Source organism: Spodoptera frugiperda, chromosome 11, assembly GCF_023101765.2.
Source record: "Spodoptera frugiperda isolate SF20-4 chromosome 11, AGI-APGP_CSIRO_Sfru_2.0, whole genome shotgun sequence".
In the NCBI taxonomy this organism is placed as follows: Eukaryota; Metazoa; Arthropoda; class Insecta; order Lepidoptera; family Noctuidae; genus Spodoptera; species Spodoptera frugiperda.
Genome location: NC_064222.1, coordinates 10038491 through 10061604, shown reverse-complemented (window position 1 = coordinate 10061604; position 23114 = coordinate 10038491). Strand labels below are relative to the sequence as shown.

General features: G+C 35.9%; 1 protein-coding gene across 2 annotated transcripts in view; it reads right to left on the bottom strand.

Moving 5' to 3' along the window:
* The window catches only part of LOC118274786 (SAFB-like transcription modulator), a 90057-nt gene that overhangs the window by 20125 nt on the left and 46818 nt on the right, over positions 1-23114 (bottom strand). For both annotated transcript variants that reach the window (XM_050697061.1, XM_050697062.1), the window contains exons 4-5: positions 8739-8934; positions 6776-6957 (exon numbers count right to left, since the gene is read on the bottom strand). In XM_050697061.1, coding sequence (XP_050553018.1) covers positions 6776-6957; positions 8739-8903 — 347 coding nt within the window. In that variant the 5' untranslated portion in view covers positions 8904-8934. The remainder of the gene's footprint in view (positions 1-6775; positions 6958-8738; positions 8935-23114) is intronic.

Sequence of the window (23114 nt, the reverse complement as noted above, 5' to 3'; positions counted from 1 at the left end):
TTTGCTTTGACTTTCAAAAGTGCCTTCCCGGTCTATTTGAAATCAATAATTTTGAATCACACTGAACAAAAGAATATCACACCTACACTTGTCTAATTAAATACATTTTAGAGAAACAAAAAGGATCAAGAAATTCGATTCTAATTAAAAAGATGAGCATTCCAATGTGTGAAAGGTCAAATTATAATGGTTGATGATGTAGTAATTATACATTATCCTGTTCAACGTGACCTCAGGCCGCATCTGACTCATTTGAACTAACAATCTCGTATGAATGTCAAGGTAAAGAGGATTTAATGGTAAAAGGTGAATATTTTTGAGTCTCTATACCTATTTTACAATGAGAATACCACTATAAAACCCAAAGGCCAATCATAATGAGATCTGCTTGATAAAACTTCGGCCAATGATAATGAGATCTGCTTAAGTCTCTAGTATTGCTGACCAATCAGAATGAGGCTAGACAAAGCGTTTAGTCTCGTTGACCAATCATAATGAGACTAGCTTAATATTTTAGTGTTAGTATGAGTTGTTTTTATGAGTCTAGAACAGATACACTCTTCGCACTTGTTTTTAAGCAAGCCGGTTGAATAGAGGGTCAAGAGTAGAGAAGACGTAATTTTTCGATACATTCTTAGTAACCTTCAATGAGTCTGCTTGAATTTTCGTTATTTACAAGGATTTGGAAGTCAATCAAGGGTGCTATGATCTAGAAACTATATTCTGTGTGAATTTGATGAAAACAAAACCGTAATTTACTGTTAAAAATATTGATATATGATGACCCCTCGTCATCATATATGAATATTTTCAAATATTACGAGTACATAATATATCAATGTTTTCTTATTTCTATTGAATTAGGTAATAGCTATTATGAATTATTGCTTACTTCCGCTAAACAAATATTTGTACCCAAAATGTCCATCTTGATGATATCATAATGACCTTACAGAGACCAATCACAAGTTTTATAATCTGTGATATAATTCGACATAATTCTGCAATGTCATCGCTACTAACGACGCAAGTAATAATCGAGTGTCACATCAAATCGATTCTCCTATAATATCGATACAAGGCAGAAAGCAACAGTACCTTTGCTACAAAAAAATCCCAGCCGCCATTTTAATTTTCTCTTCACGCAGCATTAACAAACCATCGTCTATTTATAACACCCAAACGTGTCCATTGTTGCCGCCAAAACTTATTTGTAACGACGAAATATAAGTGAAAGTATTTTTTTATTCAAGTCAGCCATATTGGAACAGCTGTCAAAATTTTTGTGAGCTGTCAAATGCGTGAATTACTCGCGCCGCGTGACCATTGACGCGGTGAAAGGGTAAAACCAAAACTTTTTGTGAAGACAACAGTCGATGGATGTGTTTTCGATGTGTTTATTCGAATTATGTGTGTCTATGTCTTTGTCAGAGGTCGCCCTATTCACCTTTGCGCTAGAAATGCTATTATTTCTATTCATTAGAAAGTATACGCTATCCTTGATTTTTAAATGAATTTTTGTGTGGTTTTGCCACACCTTGGCATGTCCCTAATGAATGAATAAATTCGCTATTGAAAACAAGTTTTTAAATAGAAAATTTAATATAACTGTATGCGTGATTAATCTTGAACTCTCGAGACATTTGTTCAACCATAAACGTCAAGTTTACGCGCCTAAACAAATGACAGAAATCGTTTTTAATTTTCGCATAAACTTTCCGCGGCAATGAAAACTTTCTGTGCAGCCAATAACATTTTTACGACGACCACATGCAAAGAGGATGCGTAAATAAATATAATAATCTAACCTCCTTTCTAAGTAAAAACAAACTTGCTATTAAAAGGGGCTCATAAAATTGCTGTAATACAAGTGTGGGATGCAAAAGTTTAATGATTTTCATTTATATTCTAATCAAAACTGCTTATATTATGGAGCAGCTTCTAACGCGGGCTCGTTAGGGTCGGAACCGGTAGGGTCTAGTTAGGGCTAGGTAGTATAAAAATATCTATGTATGCTGCTAACAAAGTGAGGGTCACTAACACCGTTTATAAGTCAAGATACTTACGGTTGAACTATGTTAATATCTGATTAGATGCATTATGATGAATGGAAATGGTTAATACTCATGTAAAATAGTCTGAACAAAATACACGTAGGGAATGGAGTTTTCTTATCTGAGTGTGTAATGTATTGTTGTCGTTCATTAGAGTGTAAATTGGTAGAAGAATTTGATAACGAATTTCCAGTACATATTTAATATGGACCAAAATAACACTTTGATTAAAGCAGTCACTCTTATGACTATTAAATTGAAGACTATATATATATTACAATATTACAGAGTGTTTAAAATTAGATATTCAAAAAATAAATGATTAGGTATATATATTTTTTTTAAGTTATTTCAAAATATGTATGTAATTTTAGACGATTTTTAAATAAATACATATTGCAAATACTAAATAATTTATTGAAAACTAACAAAGTAAAAATAAAGCACAGCCCTATACTAGGGATCTTATTACGACCAGTATAGAACCTTTTTGCGGCCATTAAAGCCGGCTCTTAATGCACAATCTTGGTTTAGATTATGAAGACCACTTGTTTAGATTATTGTCGTAAACATATCATGATAACTAATGCTTTCGTTTGATATAAAAGTATTTTAGTATTGGTACAGGATATTATCAATTATTAGACAGTACTGGTTTTCTTTTTATAATCTAAATTATTGTAGGTTGATAGAATATTAATCTTGCTATAAAAATCTGTTGATTTAGTATCAGTAACATTATAATAGTTATGAAGTCTTTAACGTTTTTATATCATTTATAATGACTTTAGAATAACTCAACTGACTTTCTTGATCTTGGATGTATCGAAATGGTCGTGATCCTTTTTTTTGCGGAGGGAAAATCATCCAATGACTTATTTTGCTTTGAGTGCGGCAAGAGAGAGTGTTAGACTCTTACCACCCCTGCTTTTCGAGCCAGAGCCCCGGTAACACGCTAGGCAGTCGTGATCCCTAAATTTCAAATGTCAGATGTCATTGATTCTGAGTTGTGTTAGTTAAAATCTTCCTAAATACATATGACAGTCGTATTCAGCAAATTTCACAATATAACAATAATATTACAACTTATCGACTTTGGACTCTCGTTAGCACCACTTAAAGTCGAATTACCATTGTAAACTTCTTTCTAGTCAAACTTGAATATCCATAAACTACAAAAGTGGGTCTCGTAACGAATTCTCGGCGAGCGCCGCTAGATGTCGCTTTGACCTCTAGATGCGCAGGCGCACAAACGTGATATGTCAGCCGTTGCCACATTAAAATGGAAATCTTTAAAGTGGTGGTTTTGTGCGTGTAATGTAAGCGGTATTTTGAAGGATTTGGTTTTAAATTGTTGCTAAGTTTGATGCTTCGATCGTCTTAAGTAGAATCCATTATATGTCTAACAGTAAACTGTCCCAGCATATTACGGACTCCCTAGCGGGTTACTGGGGCGTTTCGTCGGGGTGGTTTTTAGTCAGTAAGAGTCTGACGCTCTCTCGTCTCACCTAAGGCCGGAGAAGTCTTTGAATGATTTTACCCCTCAAAAACAGATTATTGATGATGATGATGATGAATTAGAAATAGACATTTACGTCATTAAAACTTATACCTTGTAAATGCTACACTGAATTCTCCTAAAGCAAGCTTCAACTATAATAGAATTTTTTTAAGGGGCTGAAGAACCAAGAGAGGACTAAACGTATAATGAATATTAATAGAATATTTTATTGACAAATCTCCTCAAACCACGGAATTGTGATTGGAATTTTATTAAATAGTAATAAAAGAAACGACTTTACATTTTTTCATATATTATAAAGGTCTTAGTAGATTCTCAACTTAAGCAAATAAATAATTACCTACACCAATACCTAAATAATTATAAATACCTTTCCAAAGTCTCCAAACCTTTATTGCGAATTTCCATTAAAATACAAGCACAAACAACAAACAATAACAATTAATATTTTCCTGGGAACCTTTAAGATATTGTAATGTTGGTACATGAATAATGGCCGCTCAGTTTGCGGGGATTGCATACAGATGGCGGTAGTTGCGACACTAAATGTCAGATGTCAGGTGAAGATGGCACCCTTTGTGTCAGATATTGTTGGGAAGTAGTATTAAGGCGGGTCCAGACATGTATCATTTGCCCGATCCGATCACCGTATCCGTATCGTCGACGCGTATCATGATCGCATATGTGGACGGGGATTATGATACGCGTATACATGATACGCGATCTCGATACGCTGTTATGAATACGGCCCGTCCCATGTACATGTCGGTTATTTATCCGATCTTTAATTTTAACTTTTTTTTTCTATGGAACGTGCGGACAAATGACTCGACGATTCATTATGGTATATCATTAATAGCTCTATCCTCCAAGTCTAAAGTATAACAAATGTTTCTAAGATAATTCCATTTTAATATAACCATCGACTGTCTGTTAATGGTTTTGAGTTAGAATATTGTGAATGCGTCTAAAACAGGCACATTCAATTGCTAAATTCTAGGATACCACTTAATTAACAACTTGTACCTAGTCCTACTAACCCCAAGACCCCAAATAGACCTATTTATCAACCATCATGATAAGAATGGAGGTTTATATCAGAGAGTGATGTAAAAATAAATTGGTTTCTGTTCCGCCACTGATATGCAACGATTAGCTGATAACTTGCCTTGTTTTAGAGAAACAATGGATCGATTATATGTGTACTTACATACGTACGTATGTAGGTAGGTAAGAATCGGACGTTTCAATATAAACTGTAGTGTTGACCTGTATGTCGACCAGACAATTATGGCTTGTATTAAAATTATGTAAATAATTTTGTATGTTAGTGCAAATAAATATACTGTTCTAATTACGTTTTGACACGAATCTAAGTGTCAGGAAAATTAATTTCATTGAGCTTTTATTTTCAACATTCTTTGAGCAGGTTTAAAACATTTTTTCTATGGGGGAAAAATCAGCCGACGATTTGCCCAATAGAATAAGTGACTGAATAAATCGGCAATGGAGACAAGAACATTGGTGGAGTTACAAGTGCGTTGCTAAGATAGATAAATTAGGCATATTCATCATAATATTAGCGCTACTAGCCATCAACGTGTTTAGAGTTTTTACACGTTCCCATATTTGCACCTAACATTATTCATTTAAGAATACCACTTAATCAACAACTCCTACCTAGTCCTTTTAAGAAAATAAAAGCTAAACTAGCTATAAGATCCTTTTATGAATAAGAGTGATGTACAATATAACATATGTAGCTGTTCCGTGCATATGATAGCGAACATTTAGCTGAGTAACTTAGAAACCTTGTTTTAGAGAAACAATCGCGAGGTCTTGATTAATGTGTACCTTACATACGTGCTAAATGTCATGTATAATACTACAATATATTACCTTTTCTATGTATGTAGTGTAGGTGAAGAGGATCGGACGTTTCAATTAAAACGTTTCGTGTTAACTTGTATCTGTTTGCTTAGATAGCAAATGGCATTATTAATAATTAAATGCTTAGCGAAATCTGATTTTTTATGGAATAGGGGCAAACGATCAGATGTGTCATCTGATGGTAAGCGATCAACACCGTCCATACACCCGCAACACCAGTAGTCGTTGCCTGCTTTTCAAAACAACTAATATGCTCTTTTCTTGTGAAGTGATTACAAAATTTAGTAGCTTGACATAAGTTTTGACATAATTCACGAATGTCACTACAGTGTCAATTAATTTCATACGTTTAGGTAAAATATTTTTTTACAGATTAGTTTGATTAGGGTTTAAATGTCATTTACACGAGAAATCTTCTACCAAAAATAGAAAAGAATGAGGTAAATCTGACTGAAATAAGAGCTTCGTGATATAATAATCGCTAAGATAGAGAATAGTAATTAAAAAACTCACTTAAGCTTTTTACACGTTCACATATTTGCTTACATTATTCTACGAACAATTTTTATAAGAAATATAAAAGCTAAACTACCTATAACATCATTTTATGAATAAGAGTTGTACAATACAACATATGTAGCCGTACCGTGCATATGTAGCGAACATTTGCTCAGTAGTTAGAAACCAGTTGGGCTAGAACATCGCGAGGTCTTGACATTAAGCTGTGACCTTACAATAATGTGCTAAATGTCATTCGTTTCCTACTCATTTTGAGATTATTTCAAATTGTATGAGTGTATCTCTAAGTGAAGAGGATACGTTTTGTAAAATTCGTTTGCACTTTTTTGATAGTAACGTTTGCTTTTTGCTAAATGAAATGTATGTTTATCGTATGGTTTAGTGTAGCATATTTTGTTTATTTATTTATTTTATAAGCTTCATGCACATATAGTAAAATATGTGGACTTAATGTCGTAGGTATTTTGTGCAGATAACAGTAAACAGTGCAAGAAGCAAGCATTTTACAACTTTGAATAAATAATATTACATACAAATCCGAAAAAATGCTAATAAACAATGAGAATTTTTTTAAATTTAATTGTTAACCAATATTGATACTCGTATCAACCAATTTATATCGCCAGGAATCTTGACTAAATGAAAGAAAAAGCCATAAACCCATTGCAAATATATCTAGATCAATCTAGACCAGAAACTCAATATAAACTCAATTAAAATATCTTAAACACAACAAAACACAACATTCAAACACCCAGCTCTAACTCCAGCTTCAAAAGGTACCACCAACCTGTAAGCATGAACATGTACAGGGCATCCAGTCAACGGGTTGTAGAGCAGCAACACGCAGGCCACCACGTCTGCCTGCACCACTGCGCTGGTGATACTGCCGTGCGGTATGAAGTGCTTGATGGTCTGCTGTTTGCCCTTGGCTGTGACATTCTGAATTATCTTCAGGCCTTTGTGGGATACCTGGGGGAGAGAAAAATTGTACATTATGTGTAAAAGAGAGTAACTTAACACTTTAAACGCCACGGGGGTCACCGGTGACCGACGTGAGCGGAGGATTTGCCTTCAACAGTTTTCTGTTGGCAGTCAAAAACTTAATAGGTGTTTCTTAACGTCTTAAAATGTTGAAGGCACTTTTTATGGTATAAGCCGGTAAACGAGCGGACGGATCACCTGATGATAAGCAATCGCCTCCGCCCATGGACAGCCAAAACACCAGAGGCGTTACAAGTGCGTTGCCGGCCTTTTGGGGGTTAGGAATTTAAGGGTTGTTGGGGAAGATTGGGAAGGGGGTTATTTGGGCCTCCGGTAACCTCATTAGAAAAGAACCCCAACGCAAGCGTTATTTCACGACGGTTTTCTGTGAGGTCGTGCCGTATCACTGCGGTCGAGCCGGTCATTATAATCATCATCATAGCATCCGAACCATTCAACAACATACCTACATAACAATTATCTACCAATCGACATCGGAACTCCTCTCGCAGTTCCTCGCTTACACTAACTTACACAGTTTTACGTAACGTGAAGAGTAACGCAACCAATTAGAACGATGCCTCCACTTTCCCCAATATCACTCATAGTCATAGTTTACAAGTGAACGAGATCGATCGGCATTCCATTCATTCCAAATTGACATTTAATTGTATTTGATTAGCAACTAAAATTCTTTGTTGGAATTTTTGCTGTCATAGATAAGGTTGGAGTTATTTTTGTTATCAGTAGAAATTGATACGTCTGCTTGAAAGGCTCTCACTTAATTTAAAATACCTTACATTTCATAAGAGGGCTATGAGTCCTTGTCCGACAGAAAAATACTAAATTATAAAATGAAAATCACGGTTTACTCGTGATGAAAAGTCCCTCTGTGACTCGGAACTAGTAAAGCTTTTTCTTCATTAATACGTGAGTAAATCGTGATTTTAGTTGAGATTGAAATACTGTATCTATTACATATTGTCCTTTAAATAACAATACTTTCTATCTACTTTTATTACCCCAATCTCATTTAAAAACTTCCACCATGCACAAAAACCTCAAAGTATGCCTCAAAATTCCTACATCCGTAGGCATCTGGGTCAAAAACAAGTTATTATTTTCCTTAATGCAAAACACACCTTTTGGGTGTGTTTATAAGAATTACGAAATTCTTACACATTCGTGAGAATTTACTTTACCTACTATCTCGTGAACTTGATGGATGCAGGTTGAGGACGATGTCTCAGATTTGCTTATAGTGTCAGCAAACAAACATATTATTTTGTTTTCAGTAGAGAATTTTAAAGAAAAGCATTATATTCAGTAACTATTTAATACTTGGCGATAGTCACTTAAAAGTCTTCACTTTTTATGAAATAAGGGGCAAACGAACAGACTGGTCACCTGATGGTAAGCGATCAGCGCTGCCCAAGGACACCCGCAACACCAGAGGAGTCACAGGTGCATTGCCGGTCTATTAAAAAAGAATACGCTCTTTTCTTGAAAGTTTGAAGGTCGTATCGGTTCAGAAATAACGCCGACGACTGCTAATTCCACAGTTGTGGCCTGCCAATTAGTTTGCGGATACAACTATTTTTGGGACTATTTTTCCTTTTGGAAATTCTAAGTTATAGAAGGATTTGAAAACGCGTTTAATATTATAAAAAATAGCAGAAAGATGACAATACACATACGTCTGAAAATAAAAAAAAATCTTCTTGACTCTATCTCATCATCAATACTAAGTTTATAATAACTCTACTAACCTGTAAAGTAACTTTAAAAGGTTCCAAGTCCCTCGCTCTGTCCTCTAGTATGCGTATAGCAGGGAGTGCAAACTCCTCCCCTCGGAGGCCGCGCGACTCCTGCGCACCGAGGAACCACACGTAGTAGGAGGCCTTCTTGATGTCTTTTTTCAACCGTAGCGCCATCTTGTGGGACTTTTATGTCATTGTTGGAATACTGTAACAAAGAAACAAGAAAAGTTTAGTAAAATAAAAAATGGCAATAGAATTTAATTTGTTTGATTAGGTGTAATTTTTGTCAAATCTTAATTATTAACATTGATATTAGCGATATGTTATTTTATTATTTATTTATTTATATAGTAACATAGTATGTTATGTATAAATACAGAAACGAGTGACCACTGACCGCCATTAGCAAACTCTTTTACTTTTTTTGTAATAGAATAATAATGCATAGACAACATGGCGCATTCCCGCGCATTACAGGTGGCCAGTATTTTATTATCCACAGATAACAAATACAAAACTGAGTATAGAACATTTTTACAGAAGTAATAGGAGTCGTCGTTATAAATATAAAACAGAGTATAAAACATTTTTTACAGATGTAATAGGAACAACATAACTCTTCGTGTTGTGACTGAATTATCGAAATTCAAATATTTCCGTATGATATCTATGAGTCGTACTTGCAAATACTTGACCTCAAATTTTGATGTGTTGCACAAGGCAATAAAATAAATCAATTTGGCAATAAAACAAACATTTAAGGATTCCACCACGAAATATATTGTTTTCCGCACATTTTTGCACAAACAGACAACGGTACTTTTAACGTAAAGTAATAATTCTAAGTCAAGACTTGGGGACTTGCTCTGAATTGTAATATGAAAGCACATTCCTTTATATGTATATATTTTTGTTTAACTGTTTTAGCTATACATACATATAAGGATAATATTACAATTTTATACATGGTATGCTTTATGTATTAAAAGGGTACTATTGCTATGTACCAGTCCTACCCTCTTTCCACTCCTCTCTGTGTAAAGGTTTTTGCGGCCTAATCCTACAGTTAACCCCAGGACTCTCATTTTTTTAATTAACTCACATTTTTTTAATTAAACCAAATAGTCTACGTAGAAAATATAAGAAGACCACAACCTACTAAATATCATTTCACAGAACACAACTGGAATATTACATAACAACCCAAAACATAATAATATAACTTCAAACATTCCATATCAGAATTCCAGACAGGTTTCACTATGAACGAGATTGACCTGTTTAGGCAGTGCGTATTTTGGCATTCTATCCATGTGTAGCATTAGTATTCTGTAATCGAGTACAATGTTGGACAGACCAGAGATTCCACTGATTTTAAGGTATCTACGTAAATAAGTATGTGTCAACACCCCTACTCTTCCAGCTGGTATCGTGCGAGCTGATTAAGGGATGCAATTTTTAACAGTGATCAAGCAACGAATGGTTATTTTGAACTGCGAACTCCAATCCGCTTGCCAAAGGTTTTTTATAACTATGATAGTCCAGTAGTGGACCCTATTGGATTTACTATCTACAGTTATAGCCGAAAATTGTGCTGTCTTTTATTTATCCTGATTTAAAACTTCTTTTCCCTCAAATAGTATAAAAAATATGTTTATACCTATTATTTTAGAAGTAAAAATAAACAAGTGCAACTCAGATCTTGGCGCCATAGAAATCTTTATACGGAGTGTAAATCGTGTAGAATTTAGCAGTTCTCAGACGATAATTGTCGGCAAGGTTGAGACTAGGTGTTACTATGTTACGAAACAACTACTCAATGCCCTTTTGTGTTACATTTTTGACACTAGTTTTGTAACGAAGAGTATGATAATTTTATAAAAGGCACCTTTGTGGTGAATGCACATAGGCTAAGGACGACCTCCTGTATATTTACTAATGCAACGCGACGCCTATTATCCCTGACTGGTTACGGCACGTAATGCCACTGTACAATATACACTCACTTTTCACAATTTATGTTAAAAGTCCCATATTGGGAGGATTTAAAACATTTTGGTTTATCAAATCCCTTAATCAAAGCTTATGACACCCACGAGACGAATATACATAGTCATTAATATAAATATTCTACCCAACCATTACACGACTTATGATTACATCTTAATACAATTACCATATTTTTACTCATAGTACCTATTTCATTCACAGAACGTTACATTACAAGTTTAATTACTACAATTGTATTTTAAGACCCACTTTAAATTAATCTTTGCAAAAACCAACAACCATTTTATGGCCATAAAGGAGGTCAGCCCATCATTATCACATTGCCTCCATTTCTTATTAAAACAAAGATTAGCTTTACATTGCTGGGTATATAACTAGTATTTAGTTTAAACTACTAATGTGAAGAGCAATGGTTTGACTGTTTGTTTGTTTACATTGAATGAGTTTCGAAATTATTGAACCGATTTGAATAATTTCATTTTTATAGAAAACTTTTTAAATACAAACTTTTAAGAAAGAAGAGTGCGACTGTCGGACAAGAGATCTCGGTTTCGATTTTCGGTTCAGACAAAGTATTACTAGGCTTTTTTCGGTTTTTCGAACATTTGTCAATAATAGTTCGGAGTCTGGAATTGTGCCCAGTAAATGGCAATAGGCTCACCCCTTTACATGGGACTTATAACAAAAGTGGGTGTACATTTGTGTGTTGTAGTGAGCGTTTATAAACATACAGACCCAGATAAACAACAACATTACATGTATCACAGAAAGTGTTGTTCCAAGAGAGAACCGAACTCGCAACACGTTGCATATCAGTTGCCCAACCAGACACAAGTCACAATCATGCAAGTAAACTCCGGGCAAAACCGCAGGCGGAAAGCTAGCTAATGATAAGAAAAATGTAAGAACAGTGGTAACCACACTAATAAAAAATGTCTCACGCGTGGTTGCGCCACACAACCTTGGTTCCATTATAATTGGTTGTGAGCAACCAACAACCAACACTGCTGGGTATAATTTCAAATTGGGCAAACTGCTTGATTGTCTTTTACTTCATAGTTTTAGCAAGTTTGTAATTGCATTTGTTTTGTTTTTAGTTAGTAATGTAATCTAAGAGCCTAGTTTTGTAGGTGAGGTTTGAAACGCCCAGTTTGTTGAATCTAAAATCGTTTAAATCAAGAATGAAGAGTGAAGGAAAACTGTAAATTATTTATGTAAGGTTTACTTTATGAATCAAATTCAGATTTATTTAAGGAGGAATATCATCCAATGACTTCTCCCGCCTTGAGCGAAGTGAGAGACAGTCCCTGTGTCAGACTCTTACTGAATAAAGACCATCCCGTTGCTACTCCTGCTTTTCGAGCTGAAGTTCCGGTAACCCCTTAGGCAGTCCACAGTTCCGGATCGTGAGATTGAGATACCTACTGATAGATATGCTGTTGGAATTGTTTCCAATGGTAAAAGCAACAGCATTAAATAAATATTTGGAATGTGCACTGTGGCCCTTCCAAAATGACTAAGATGTGATTGTAAACATTTTTTATGTTTTTTTTTTTTTATCTAAATCTAGACAGGCATTTGACCGCGATCTCACATGACGGTAAGTGATGATGATTTTTATTGTTATATTTATATTAATATTATTGTCAAATCTTGTGTGATTATCTGTGACAATAATACTAATGCCTTACGAAGCAATGACCAAAGCAGACGACACCAAACACACAAAAAAAGAGAATTAACTACAGTTTTCAATTCTAAAATAAAAACGTTTTGGCGGCCATTTTTCGGTCGTTGCACAAGAAACCGCGGCCGAGACATCGAAAATAAAACCCAATGTGCTTTACTGTTCGTATTCAGTCAGCATTTGGAGAAGAGCCGCTATACGGCACACCGTTAGCTGATGCGCAGACGAAACGCACGTCCAATGATTGCTAAAATGAAGACTTACTAAAGATTTGAAGATTTCTTACTTATCGTTATTTCTATAATATAAAAATAAGTCGAGTTTTCCTTCCTGACGCTATAACTCCAGAACGCACGAACCAATTTCCATGGTTTTGCTTTCGTTGGGAAGGTCTCGGGCTCCGTGAAGTTTATAGCAAAGAAAATTCAGGAAAAATTGAATAAAAAAGCAGAAAAACAGGGAAAATAATTGGTGGCGAAACGAAGTTCACCGGGTTTGCTAGTAACTTTATAAGATCTCGCCTGTTAGTGCCGGAATGGACTGAAAGAGGTGCACTTATACATTGCAATGACACCCTCTTTTTACTAAGTTGTGTTATAAGTTCCATGTTAAATGAGTGAACCTATTGCCACATACTGGTCACTATTACGTACTCCTTGCAATCTCAGAGGAAATTTTAACATTGAAATAATTCAATAGTGTTTTGACCCACGTAGGACTCTATTTCGAAGCCCGGTCTCTAGCGACCACTCAACCAACAGTCGGATAAAAACAAACTATGAAAAAAAAAATCTTAAATACGGGACCAGTGACACCCGCTGAATCAAACAAAAATAAACCCTTTGTTAAATAACAGAAGTTCCAAATTCCAAACGCATAGGAAATCAATATAAACTTTAAGTACTATGTTCATTATAATAATGAGAATACCATTAGCAATATAGTGCTGAGGTTAATGTGAAATTAAAGCGTTGCGTTGGTGTAGAACTGCCGACCCTCTATTATACCTTCATCCCACACTCGAGTAATTGAGCTGAGAGAAATTATTGCGATTTCAACATTAACGGAAATAATCTAGGAATTAGTTTTAGTGCATTTAGTTATTGGTAAGCCAGTTCAATAATAGGCACGATTAGGGTCCGAAAAATAATATAAAGCTAGATCAGAGAAGAGAATTCTAGACTCCATCTTTGTGGATGCGATTACAAAAGCAATTGCATTCACATTGCATACCACACAGATAAGGTTTGTGCACCACGTTTACTCAATGCAGGTTGGCGATTTCAAACTTATAATTAGAAATTATAAGCCCAGGTTTCCTTCACCGTTTGTCAGTGGTGTCTAAATAATCTTAGACACAAACATACAACTCGGAAAAAGTCACATTGGTATTTGCCGTTGGTAAGTTTCGAGCCCGCACTCTTATGCATGAGAAGCGAGCGTCTTAAACCACCGGGCAACCGCGACATGATTTGTTGGTCACACAAAACAAATTTTAGTGCAGGAATAAAAACCACAACGCGTTGCGAAGCAACCTGTCAGTCACTGCACCAAGCGTGCAATCATGTCAGTCGCGCTTGCGATCACTATAAGTAAAGATTGTAAAATTTACTTGACTATTTCTAAAATATGCCTTACCTAAGTCAGCTAAACTTAAATCCATTTAATTCTGCAACGCCACGCCTTTTATCCCCGAAAAGGTAGGCAGAGGTGCACATTACGGCACGTAATGGCGCTATACAATGTATACCCAGTTTTCACCATTTGTGTTGTAAATTCCATGTTATAGGGGGTGAGCCTATTGCCATATACTGGGCACAATTCCAGACTCCGTGATACTACTGAAAAATTTTCGAAAAACCGAGTAATGCTTGCCCGACCCGGGAATCGAACCCGAAACCTTTTGCCCGGCAGTCGCACTTGCGACCACTCGAGTCAGTCACCTTACCTAAGTCTACCAAACTTAAAACCTTTTAATCAACAACTAAACTTGCAGTCACTCAACCACTACCTACCAAATAAAAAAAAAACTTTAAAAACAAAAAGCATCATCACTATTTAACCTACATATCGATAAAACTATCGAAGCAATAAGTATGTCAGTCGGTAATCGAAGAAATTATTTCTATTATTACGGTTCATAATAACTGCTATTATTACTATTAATAACGCATGTTTTAGCTGTAAAAGTATTGAATTAATTGACAGTTTGAGTGATGGATATATAGGCATTCACTTTTAGTAAGCTAGTGGTATTGTTACTTTAATAATATAATGTAACATTAGGTGTATATTTTTATAATGAAGGGCGGCAAACGGACAGACAGATCTCCTGATGGTAAGCAATAAATGGCACCCATGTTTTATTTAAATAAAAAAAATATTCGTAATTACAATCCCTAAAAGGTCTGCAACGTTCTTGTAACGCCTTTGATGTTGCAGGTGTCCATGGGCGGCGGTGGTTGCTTACCATCAGTTGATAAGTCTGCTTGTTTATCGGCTTATACCATAAAAAATATCCACACTCAGAACGTGAGTGAAGATCACAGAAAGCGCTGCTGTCCTGTCTCTGTCAAATTTGAAGTCTCTTAGCCGATTTCAATAACAGATATCAATCCGAATTCTACAGATTGATATCGATTTTTGATCTTCTATAGAGCTTCTGTCAAAAATCAAGATCGATTCAGATATTTAGGAGTATGATCGGACATTGAAATTGGCAGTCAGTCAGGTCTTATTACATCCTGTTAAGTGTGAAGTGCCAGAGCCATGCTTCGGCTCGAACGGGCCGCCTCGACAGGGGTGATACCACGGCCTTACAGAAAACCGACGTGAAACAACGCTTGCGTTGTGTAAGTGAGGTTACCGGAGGCCCAATTACGCCCCTTCTCAATCCCCGATTCTCCAACAACCCTTAAATTCCTAATCCCCAAAAGGCCGGTAACGCACTTGTAACGCCTCTGGTGTTTTGCGTGTCCATGGACGGCAGCTATTTCTTATCATCAAGTGATATGTCTGCTCGTTTACCAGCTTATCCACGGGAAGAATAGGTATGGTAACAGAATGATTTCTACTCAGGTAAGGTACTTACTATTATATTCTTACTATAACTAACAGTATCGATACTGTTACATAACAGCACTATTGTGTAATTAATCGATAGGAGATAGTTATATGCTTTCTCAGTACACTCAGTGTACCTTCGACTGAGGAGTGCCGCAGGGCGTCACGGATTCTTATGTTATCTTAATTATAGTTACATGGCATAACCAGCCTAGCAGGTAGAGAGAAAAACTGGGTTAGTTATGTGGTTTTATATTTTGGTTCCCATAAAGAGCTCTTTTGATTCCCATAGAAGATTGCACTTTTTCTGAGTCTGTCGAGAGGCTTTGAATACCTTTGATTACTAGCTATTAGGTATATTATTTGATTTCAAATTAGGTTTCCAGCATGGCCCTTGAATGCCTGTCTGACTTAGGACAATTGGCTAAATACATGAGACCCAAATAACTAAATATCACGGTTCGCTCACGTAAATTAATAGAGAAAAGCTCTACTAGTTTCGCGTCCCAGAGAGACTCTTCATCTTCGTAGGCTGCGCAACGTCGCTGCGCACGCTGAGATTCGAAACTAGTAGAGCTATTCTCCATTAATTTCCGTCAGTAAACCGTGATTGTAGTTAATTTAGTAAGTCCTACGATAGTTATTATAAAAAATACATGAGATTCATTAACACAAATAAAGTTCTTAAGACCAGAAGAAGACGGCAATGCAACGTAAGGCAAGCAATAATTTGCCAAATATATTACTACAAATGAATAATATTAACATTTTTAAAAAACGATTGTTTAACATCCTAGCTAATGAAGCCTTCTACTCAATTAAGGAATATTTAAATAAAAAAGATGTAACAGAGTAGTTTGATACGATTTGTGTGATTGTATTTTGTTCTGTGATTATTGTATTGTGTCGTTTATTTAGTTTTCTTGTTATTGCGATAATTTTTTTTAGTATTTTTTTACTGTTATCACACGCTATTGACATTTGTTTCTATACTTTTTACCAATTTTTTTAATTTTTTTGACATATTATAAAATTTTGTACGCTTTCCGAAGCAAAACATAGCAGGATCTATTCATGTATAGCAGCATACCCTACAACTTATAATGTACCCTATGTTTCACAAATAAATACTTTGACTTTGACTTTGACGGCCTGTTGATGACGAAGATAGAACAGAGTCTACAAACCTCAAAAAATATGGAGATTCATATTTTAAAAAGAAAAAGAAAGCAACACATTACAATATCATCTCTCTCCTTCTAATCTGTTCCATTCAGAATCTTAAATACCACGTTGAAAGCTCAACAGAGATGTTAGAACAATGAGACATATTGAGGTAACTCGGCCATGCCATTCTCAACTCTAAGCGACGCCGTGCCTTAATTACTGGAGAAAATATTCGTATTAACACAGATAATTTTAAAAGAAGTGCTCAAATACTTTTGAATTTCAATGTCTTTTGGTATGGCATGGGAAATTGGCCGATCTTCTAGTATATGAAGTTTTATGTCGTAGTTTAAATATTATATCAAGTAGATTGATTGCAATTATAAAAAACGCAGTACGGTAAAAGAGAGATGAGGCTCAATTTTCCCTCTGCCCGATATTCCCAGTCCCCAATTTCCCAACAACCCTTAAATTCCTAACTCCCCAAAAGGCCGGTAACTCAGTTGTTACGCCTCTGGTGTTTCAAGTGTCCATGGGCGACGGCGATTGCTTACCGTCAGGTGATCCGTCAGCTCGTTTACTGGCTTATACCATAAAAACAATTGCATAACTGTTAAAAATCTTTTATAATACTGCAAATGCATCTCCATCTTTGGAGGATGAGTAGACGTAGGTATGTTATAACGTAACGTAACTTTAAAACTTCAAATACCTAATATTTCGTTACTAACTTTCCATCATTGTACACAAAACAAATAACTATGTAGGTATTCTAAAACCGTTCAGAACATCGGTACCGTTTCTATTACAAACAATTATCTTTTCTACACTACTTATTTACTCTTTCTTTCTTTCCGAGCCGAGCGTGGAGGACCATGTCAAGTGTTACACGGTAACGAATAAGGCAACGTTATGTTCCATGTGACAATTTTTGTAGGTTGATTAAAAACATACTTGATTTATCTATCGATTCCCAAATTCTCCGATTTCATTTTAATGTGAAAATTATAGAGATAGTATAGATTCTTATCCGAATCAAATGACCTAATGCCGTAATTTACTAATTATTAAAGATCCTAAACCTAGATCCGCTCAAAAATACGACAACAAACATGTACACACACCTTTATCCCCCCTACAAAATAACCTGCGCAGGCGCGTCGCCGTTACATCCACAGTTACTGTGTAACGGTGATGTAATATGGTCAAGTTAATTATGTGACAATTACAGAATGGCTGTAGTCATTACCTGACACTGTTTGTTCTCTTGATTGCAATGTCATTTCGTTTAATTATTCTGTTATGTGGATGGGTGACTATGGCATGTTTGGTGACTTTGTAGGTCTTACCGCTGTACTCAGAGTCATTTAAACATAGAACAGAGAAATATTCTTCCATTCTCTGTTCTGTGCATTGAATGGTTACTTAATCCAGTCCTTAGCAATTGTTTTCGGGACAAAATCTTTACTAAGGAATAGTTTAAGTAATTATTACATGTATCTGAGTACGATAGGTAGTGTTTTACCTTATTTCGACTGGAGTGTAAGTAGAAATACATTTTTGGTCGGTTGTATTTTCATTAACAGTTTTCTCGACATGAAACTTAACTTTACCAACGAGGCAGTGACGTCACAGTTATCTAAATGTATTTTACAGCATCAACAACAATTAAATAGAAGCTAGAGTGGACCAAATGACTAAACTGTATAAAACTACAATACAATTCTTGTTTGAAGCAAGTTGTTTTAATTTTTTTTTTGGTTCTTAATAACGTTGCCTCACTAGGTTTTTCTGCTGTGTCGTGGGTGGGTTTACAAACATACAAGTTCACATACACAAGACACCCAGACCCGAAACAACAATTTATGGATCACACAAAGAGTTACTTCGAATGGGAATCTAACTGTGCAGTCAAAATGGTATGTGGTGGGAGACGTTTTCTGTTTGTAAACAACATAGAGAGAGAGAGGACAGTACTTAAAACACTTTTTCTCGTCTGTCCTGGACTATCTCTATTACCAAATAAATATTAAATAACAACCCAATCTAGGTGATCTTAGACACGTAATATTTCGTAATGGACACGGAACGACAGATAGGCACAAAACTATTTATTTTTTGTGTTCACTGCTAGAGCTCGTGCTGACTGTGAATTGTGACACAATTCGTGCCCCCGGGGGCAATGCGTAGATTTCATTGGAAATGGGGTCAATTGGGTCACCTGCAATGAAAGTTTTTCATTGTGCAGGACGGCTGGTAAATAAATGTTGAATGTTTGTATTGTATAGGCACGAACTATATATAATTTTATTGTAACTTTCGTGATTGAGATATACTATATTAATTATTAGTTATTATGTTATCGGCTTACTCACGTAACTGTTTGACGAGGAACTCGACTAGTTTCAAGCCATGCTAGAGGCTCATATTCGTGAGCAGCATTCCGTTAATTCCGCAGCCATATTCAAATACTATATTAAATTTGTGAGGTGAGAACCAACAACAATTTCAACCTCTATAACTCTACCGCTCAAACAATAAGGTTCAAATTCGTATAACATTTCATGAATATAAACATGTTAAGCATATACTAGTAAAAGTACAAGTCTTCCCTCGTATTTTAATGTTCTATTGTTGTTAGTTGTTCACGAGTTTATCGTGTAGTGGGTTCGATTCCTTATGTTTTGTGCGACCACAGCGTACGTGACTTGGAATACAAATGGCGTATTTTTATACAATTATTCTAATATGGGTGTTGTAGGGGTAATGAACTGATTGGAAGTTGAATTTTGAGAAGGCTTGGGAGCTGTGGAAGATTTATATTTTTTTATGTACGTGATGGTAAGCAATCGTCAGAATTTCCTAACGTACAAGTCTGAGAAGAAATGCCGAAACAAACTGTGATTTCACACCGGTTTTCTGACGAATTGGACTGAAATTTCGCACAAACAACAGCTAAGAAACGATTTTGATCAATTCTACCCCCAGGGGGATAAATTATATTTTGTCAATTTTAAACCGATCGGGCTCGGAATGAGACTTTGCATACCACTAATAATAATATTTCTTAATGCGAGCGAAGCCCGGGCAAAAGCAACTGTTTGATAAAGTTATAAACGTAGGTTTGTGCTTAATGCCTCCTGACACATCAATGCCTATTCACAATAAGAAAACCGTCGTAATATTATTATCATAATTATGTAAATGTCATTAAAATATTCATAGAACATTGTCAACAATACAAGTCAATCAGAAATGTAATAAAATCATTTAATGTATGTACATGTGTGTGTGTGTGAGCATTGCATAGTAAATTAACGTATACAACGCCACAGTGTAGGTAAGATCGGTATTACAACTATCGTGTAACGAGGATACCCGATTAGTTTAAACTTTAAAGCATACCAGGGGCCCCTAAGCGTTATAATCGCCTACAGTAAATTAGAATATGGAAAATCTTTGAAAAGTAATGTTCTGTGACTCAGGAATCAAAGTTGAAACCTTTGAAATCATCAAGATATCGTGTCATCACGCCTTTTATCCCAGAAGGGGCTCACTGTCGGGCGTCTCTTGGATATTCCCGGGTTGGTTAAAGTATTGTTGGGCTTTTTTCGGTGTATCGAAAATGTACACTCAATATTATCATGAAGACTGGCATTGTACCCGGTATATGGCAATAGGCTCACCCCCTGTTACATGGGACTTAGTACATAAATTTACTGTGAAAAATGATTATACTCGTACATCATCAAGTCACTAAAATTAAATAAAGGTTTTTTAACGCTTTACTAATCAAGTTAAGTCATCAATTTCAAAGACATCACAGACTTAACTCACTGCAATATTTTACTAAACGACTATCATCGCCTACGCGATCGTTTTTCATACATTTAGCACTAAATGAAAGTAGGAAACTTAGCGAAGTAATTACAGAGAGTACAAGGCAATAACAATAGTTTTTGTAAGCAGACAGACATACCGCAGCGCAAACTGCATTGCTATGTATGTATGTATCGGTTACTTCCATTGATTGTTTCATTACATTTTGTTTTTACTTTTTTCATGAAATGGAAATGATGGAATTGAAATTCGTTGATTTTTTTTTTATGTGTGTGTGTGTGTGTGTCTTTTAAGGGGGAGAAATCATCCAATGACTTGTAATGACTTAAAGAATGTCATCTAATCTTCTTTATGACTCGTGTTTTAATAAGTTTTCGTTTTAGATACATGTATACTGCTGCTTGACACATAAATCTTAAAGAGATATAGTTAATTTAGTAAGCAGCCATCTTTAATTGTGAGAGAGCCATGATTTAGCTTGACCGGAGTTATACCACGGCCTCACAGAAAACCGACGTAAAACAACGCTTGCGTTGTGTTTCGTTGTGTAAGTGACGTTACCGTAGGCTTAATCCCCGATTACCCAAACAACCCTCAAAATTCCTAACACCCAAAAGGCCGGCAACACACTTGTGACGCGTCCAGTGTTTCGGGTGTCCATGGGCGGCGGTGATTGCTAACTATCAGGTGATCTGTCTGCTCGTTTACCAGCTTATACCATAAAAAACAAATCTTTAAAGGAAACAGTCATAAGTTGGTAACATGAGTTCATTATGATGAAAAGCGTCAATGATGATGTTCTGATAATGACAGACTGATGACTTCGTTAGCACTTAAAGCATAATATCTCTCATTAACCTGCTTACCTCAATTTGTTAACTAGGAACTGTTAGGTCTAGTTCTATCTAACAATGCTTAGGAAGAGAACTATTGCCGAGATTTTGTTAAGAAAATTATGAAGTTTATGAAATGATTAGATGCTATTAAGATAAAGGCATTTCGTCTAGCCCTGTGGTAACAGCCAAGTTAATTTTTTTGTTCTTTTTTTGTGTGCTGAACCAAGTATTGCTCCACACTAGTATTTTTCTCCTGTATCGTGGGTGCGTTTAAAAATATACAATTTCACATGCACAAGACACCCAGACCCGAAACAACAATTTGTGGATCACACAAAGAGTTGCTCCGTGCGGAAATCGAATCCGACACACGTTGCACGACAACCTGTTGCCCAGCCATCGCGACAACCGTGCAGTCAATAGATTTAAAAAAAATAACCAATGGTCACTACACTTACTCACGTCATATTATCTATTGATGAAGTAATACTTCATCATTAAATATTCCTAAACGCATGCGTAGAAGGAACCCGTCCTCTCAATAGCAGGAAACAGCTACTATTAAATATACAAATTGCTAAAAAAATGGCCGCCTCGACCAGAGCCTATATTTAACCAGTCACGATCATCGTTAAATAGAACCTACTTGGTGGTTGTTTTTTTACTGAGGTTGTCAGCAACTGATGGTTCATTTGAGAGATGAGTAAGTCTTTGGCTCATCAAACGAAAATCAGTTACTAAACTATATGAAGTGCCTGCTTCACGGCTTGTTATAACTGCAGACTACCAAGCGAGTTATCGGGGCTTCAGCAGCGAAAAGCTGAAAGGAGGAGGTTTTTAGTCAGTAAGTGTCTAACATAGGGAATATCAGACTCACCTCTCCCAAGGCAGGAGAAGTCATTGAATGTTTAGGCAGCCCGCTAGGAAGTCCATAGCATATTATCTAGTGTTTTTTTTTTTTGTAAGGCGGGAAAACCTTCCAATGTCTTCTCTCGCCTTGGGCGGGGCTAGAAGGAATGTCAGACTCTTACTGATTAAAAACCACCCTGTTCCTACTCCTGCTCTTCGAGCCGGAGGCCCGATAACCTACTAGAAAGTTTTCAGCATATCATCTAATCTAGACATATAATATAGAGCTGAAAACTTTATTTACTTGTTTGAACGCAAGTTTTTTTTTAAAGTCATAACATAAAGCCTGTTACAGTCTTGCGATACAACCCTGGCACCCACCGGTACAGACTATTATTAAATTACATATTATTACCAACATAAACAAGACTATGACATAATCTTACAGCCGCCATACTGAATCGCTGGCATAGCGCAACTTCCGGCGACTGTATGCATGACGTCACTTCCAGCGAGCTTTCGTTTTAGAAGCTTTGTACGTTGAATGGTTTATGAGCTTTCGAAATGCAAAAGCTTTGTTTGTTATTCAAGTTATTCCTTGTTATTGATATCGATTTCATGAGATTATTACATTTAAATATCGTTTATTTTTTATCTTTATTAGGTTGATATTGACACTTTTTTTCACAAGCCCGCCACATCATTCCAAAACTGCTGCAACTCCTGTAAGCCAAGTTGTACAGTAGATACAACGATGAAAACACCGAAACACTGAAGTCCTGCGCATCCCAGGAGCGTGAATGTGTCTTGATTTCGAAGAAATAAATCAGAAGGTATACCTGTTTTTGGGGTTTTTATAACAATTGCAAGAATAGTGTTAAATAGAAAAATAAATAAAATGGTGTCTATCGTTTTAATGCCTGATTGGGATAG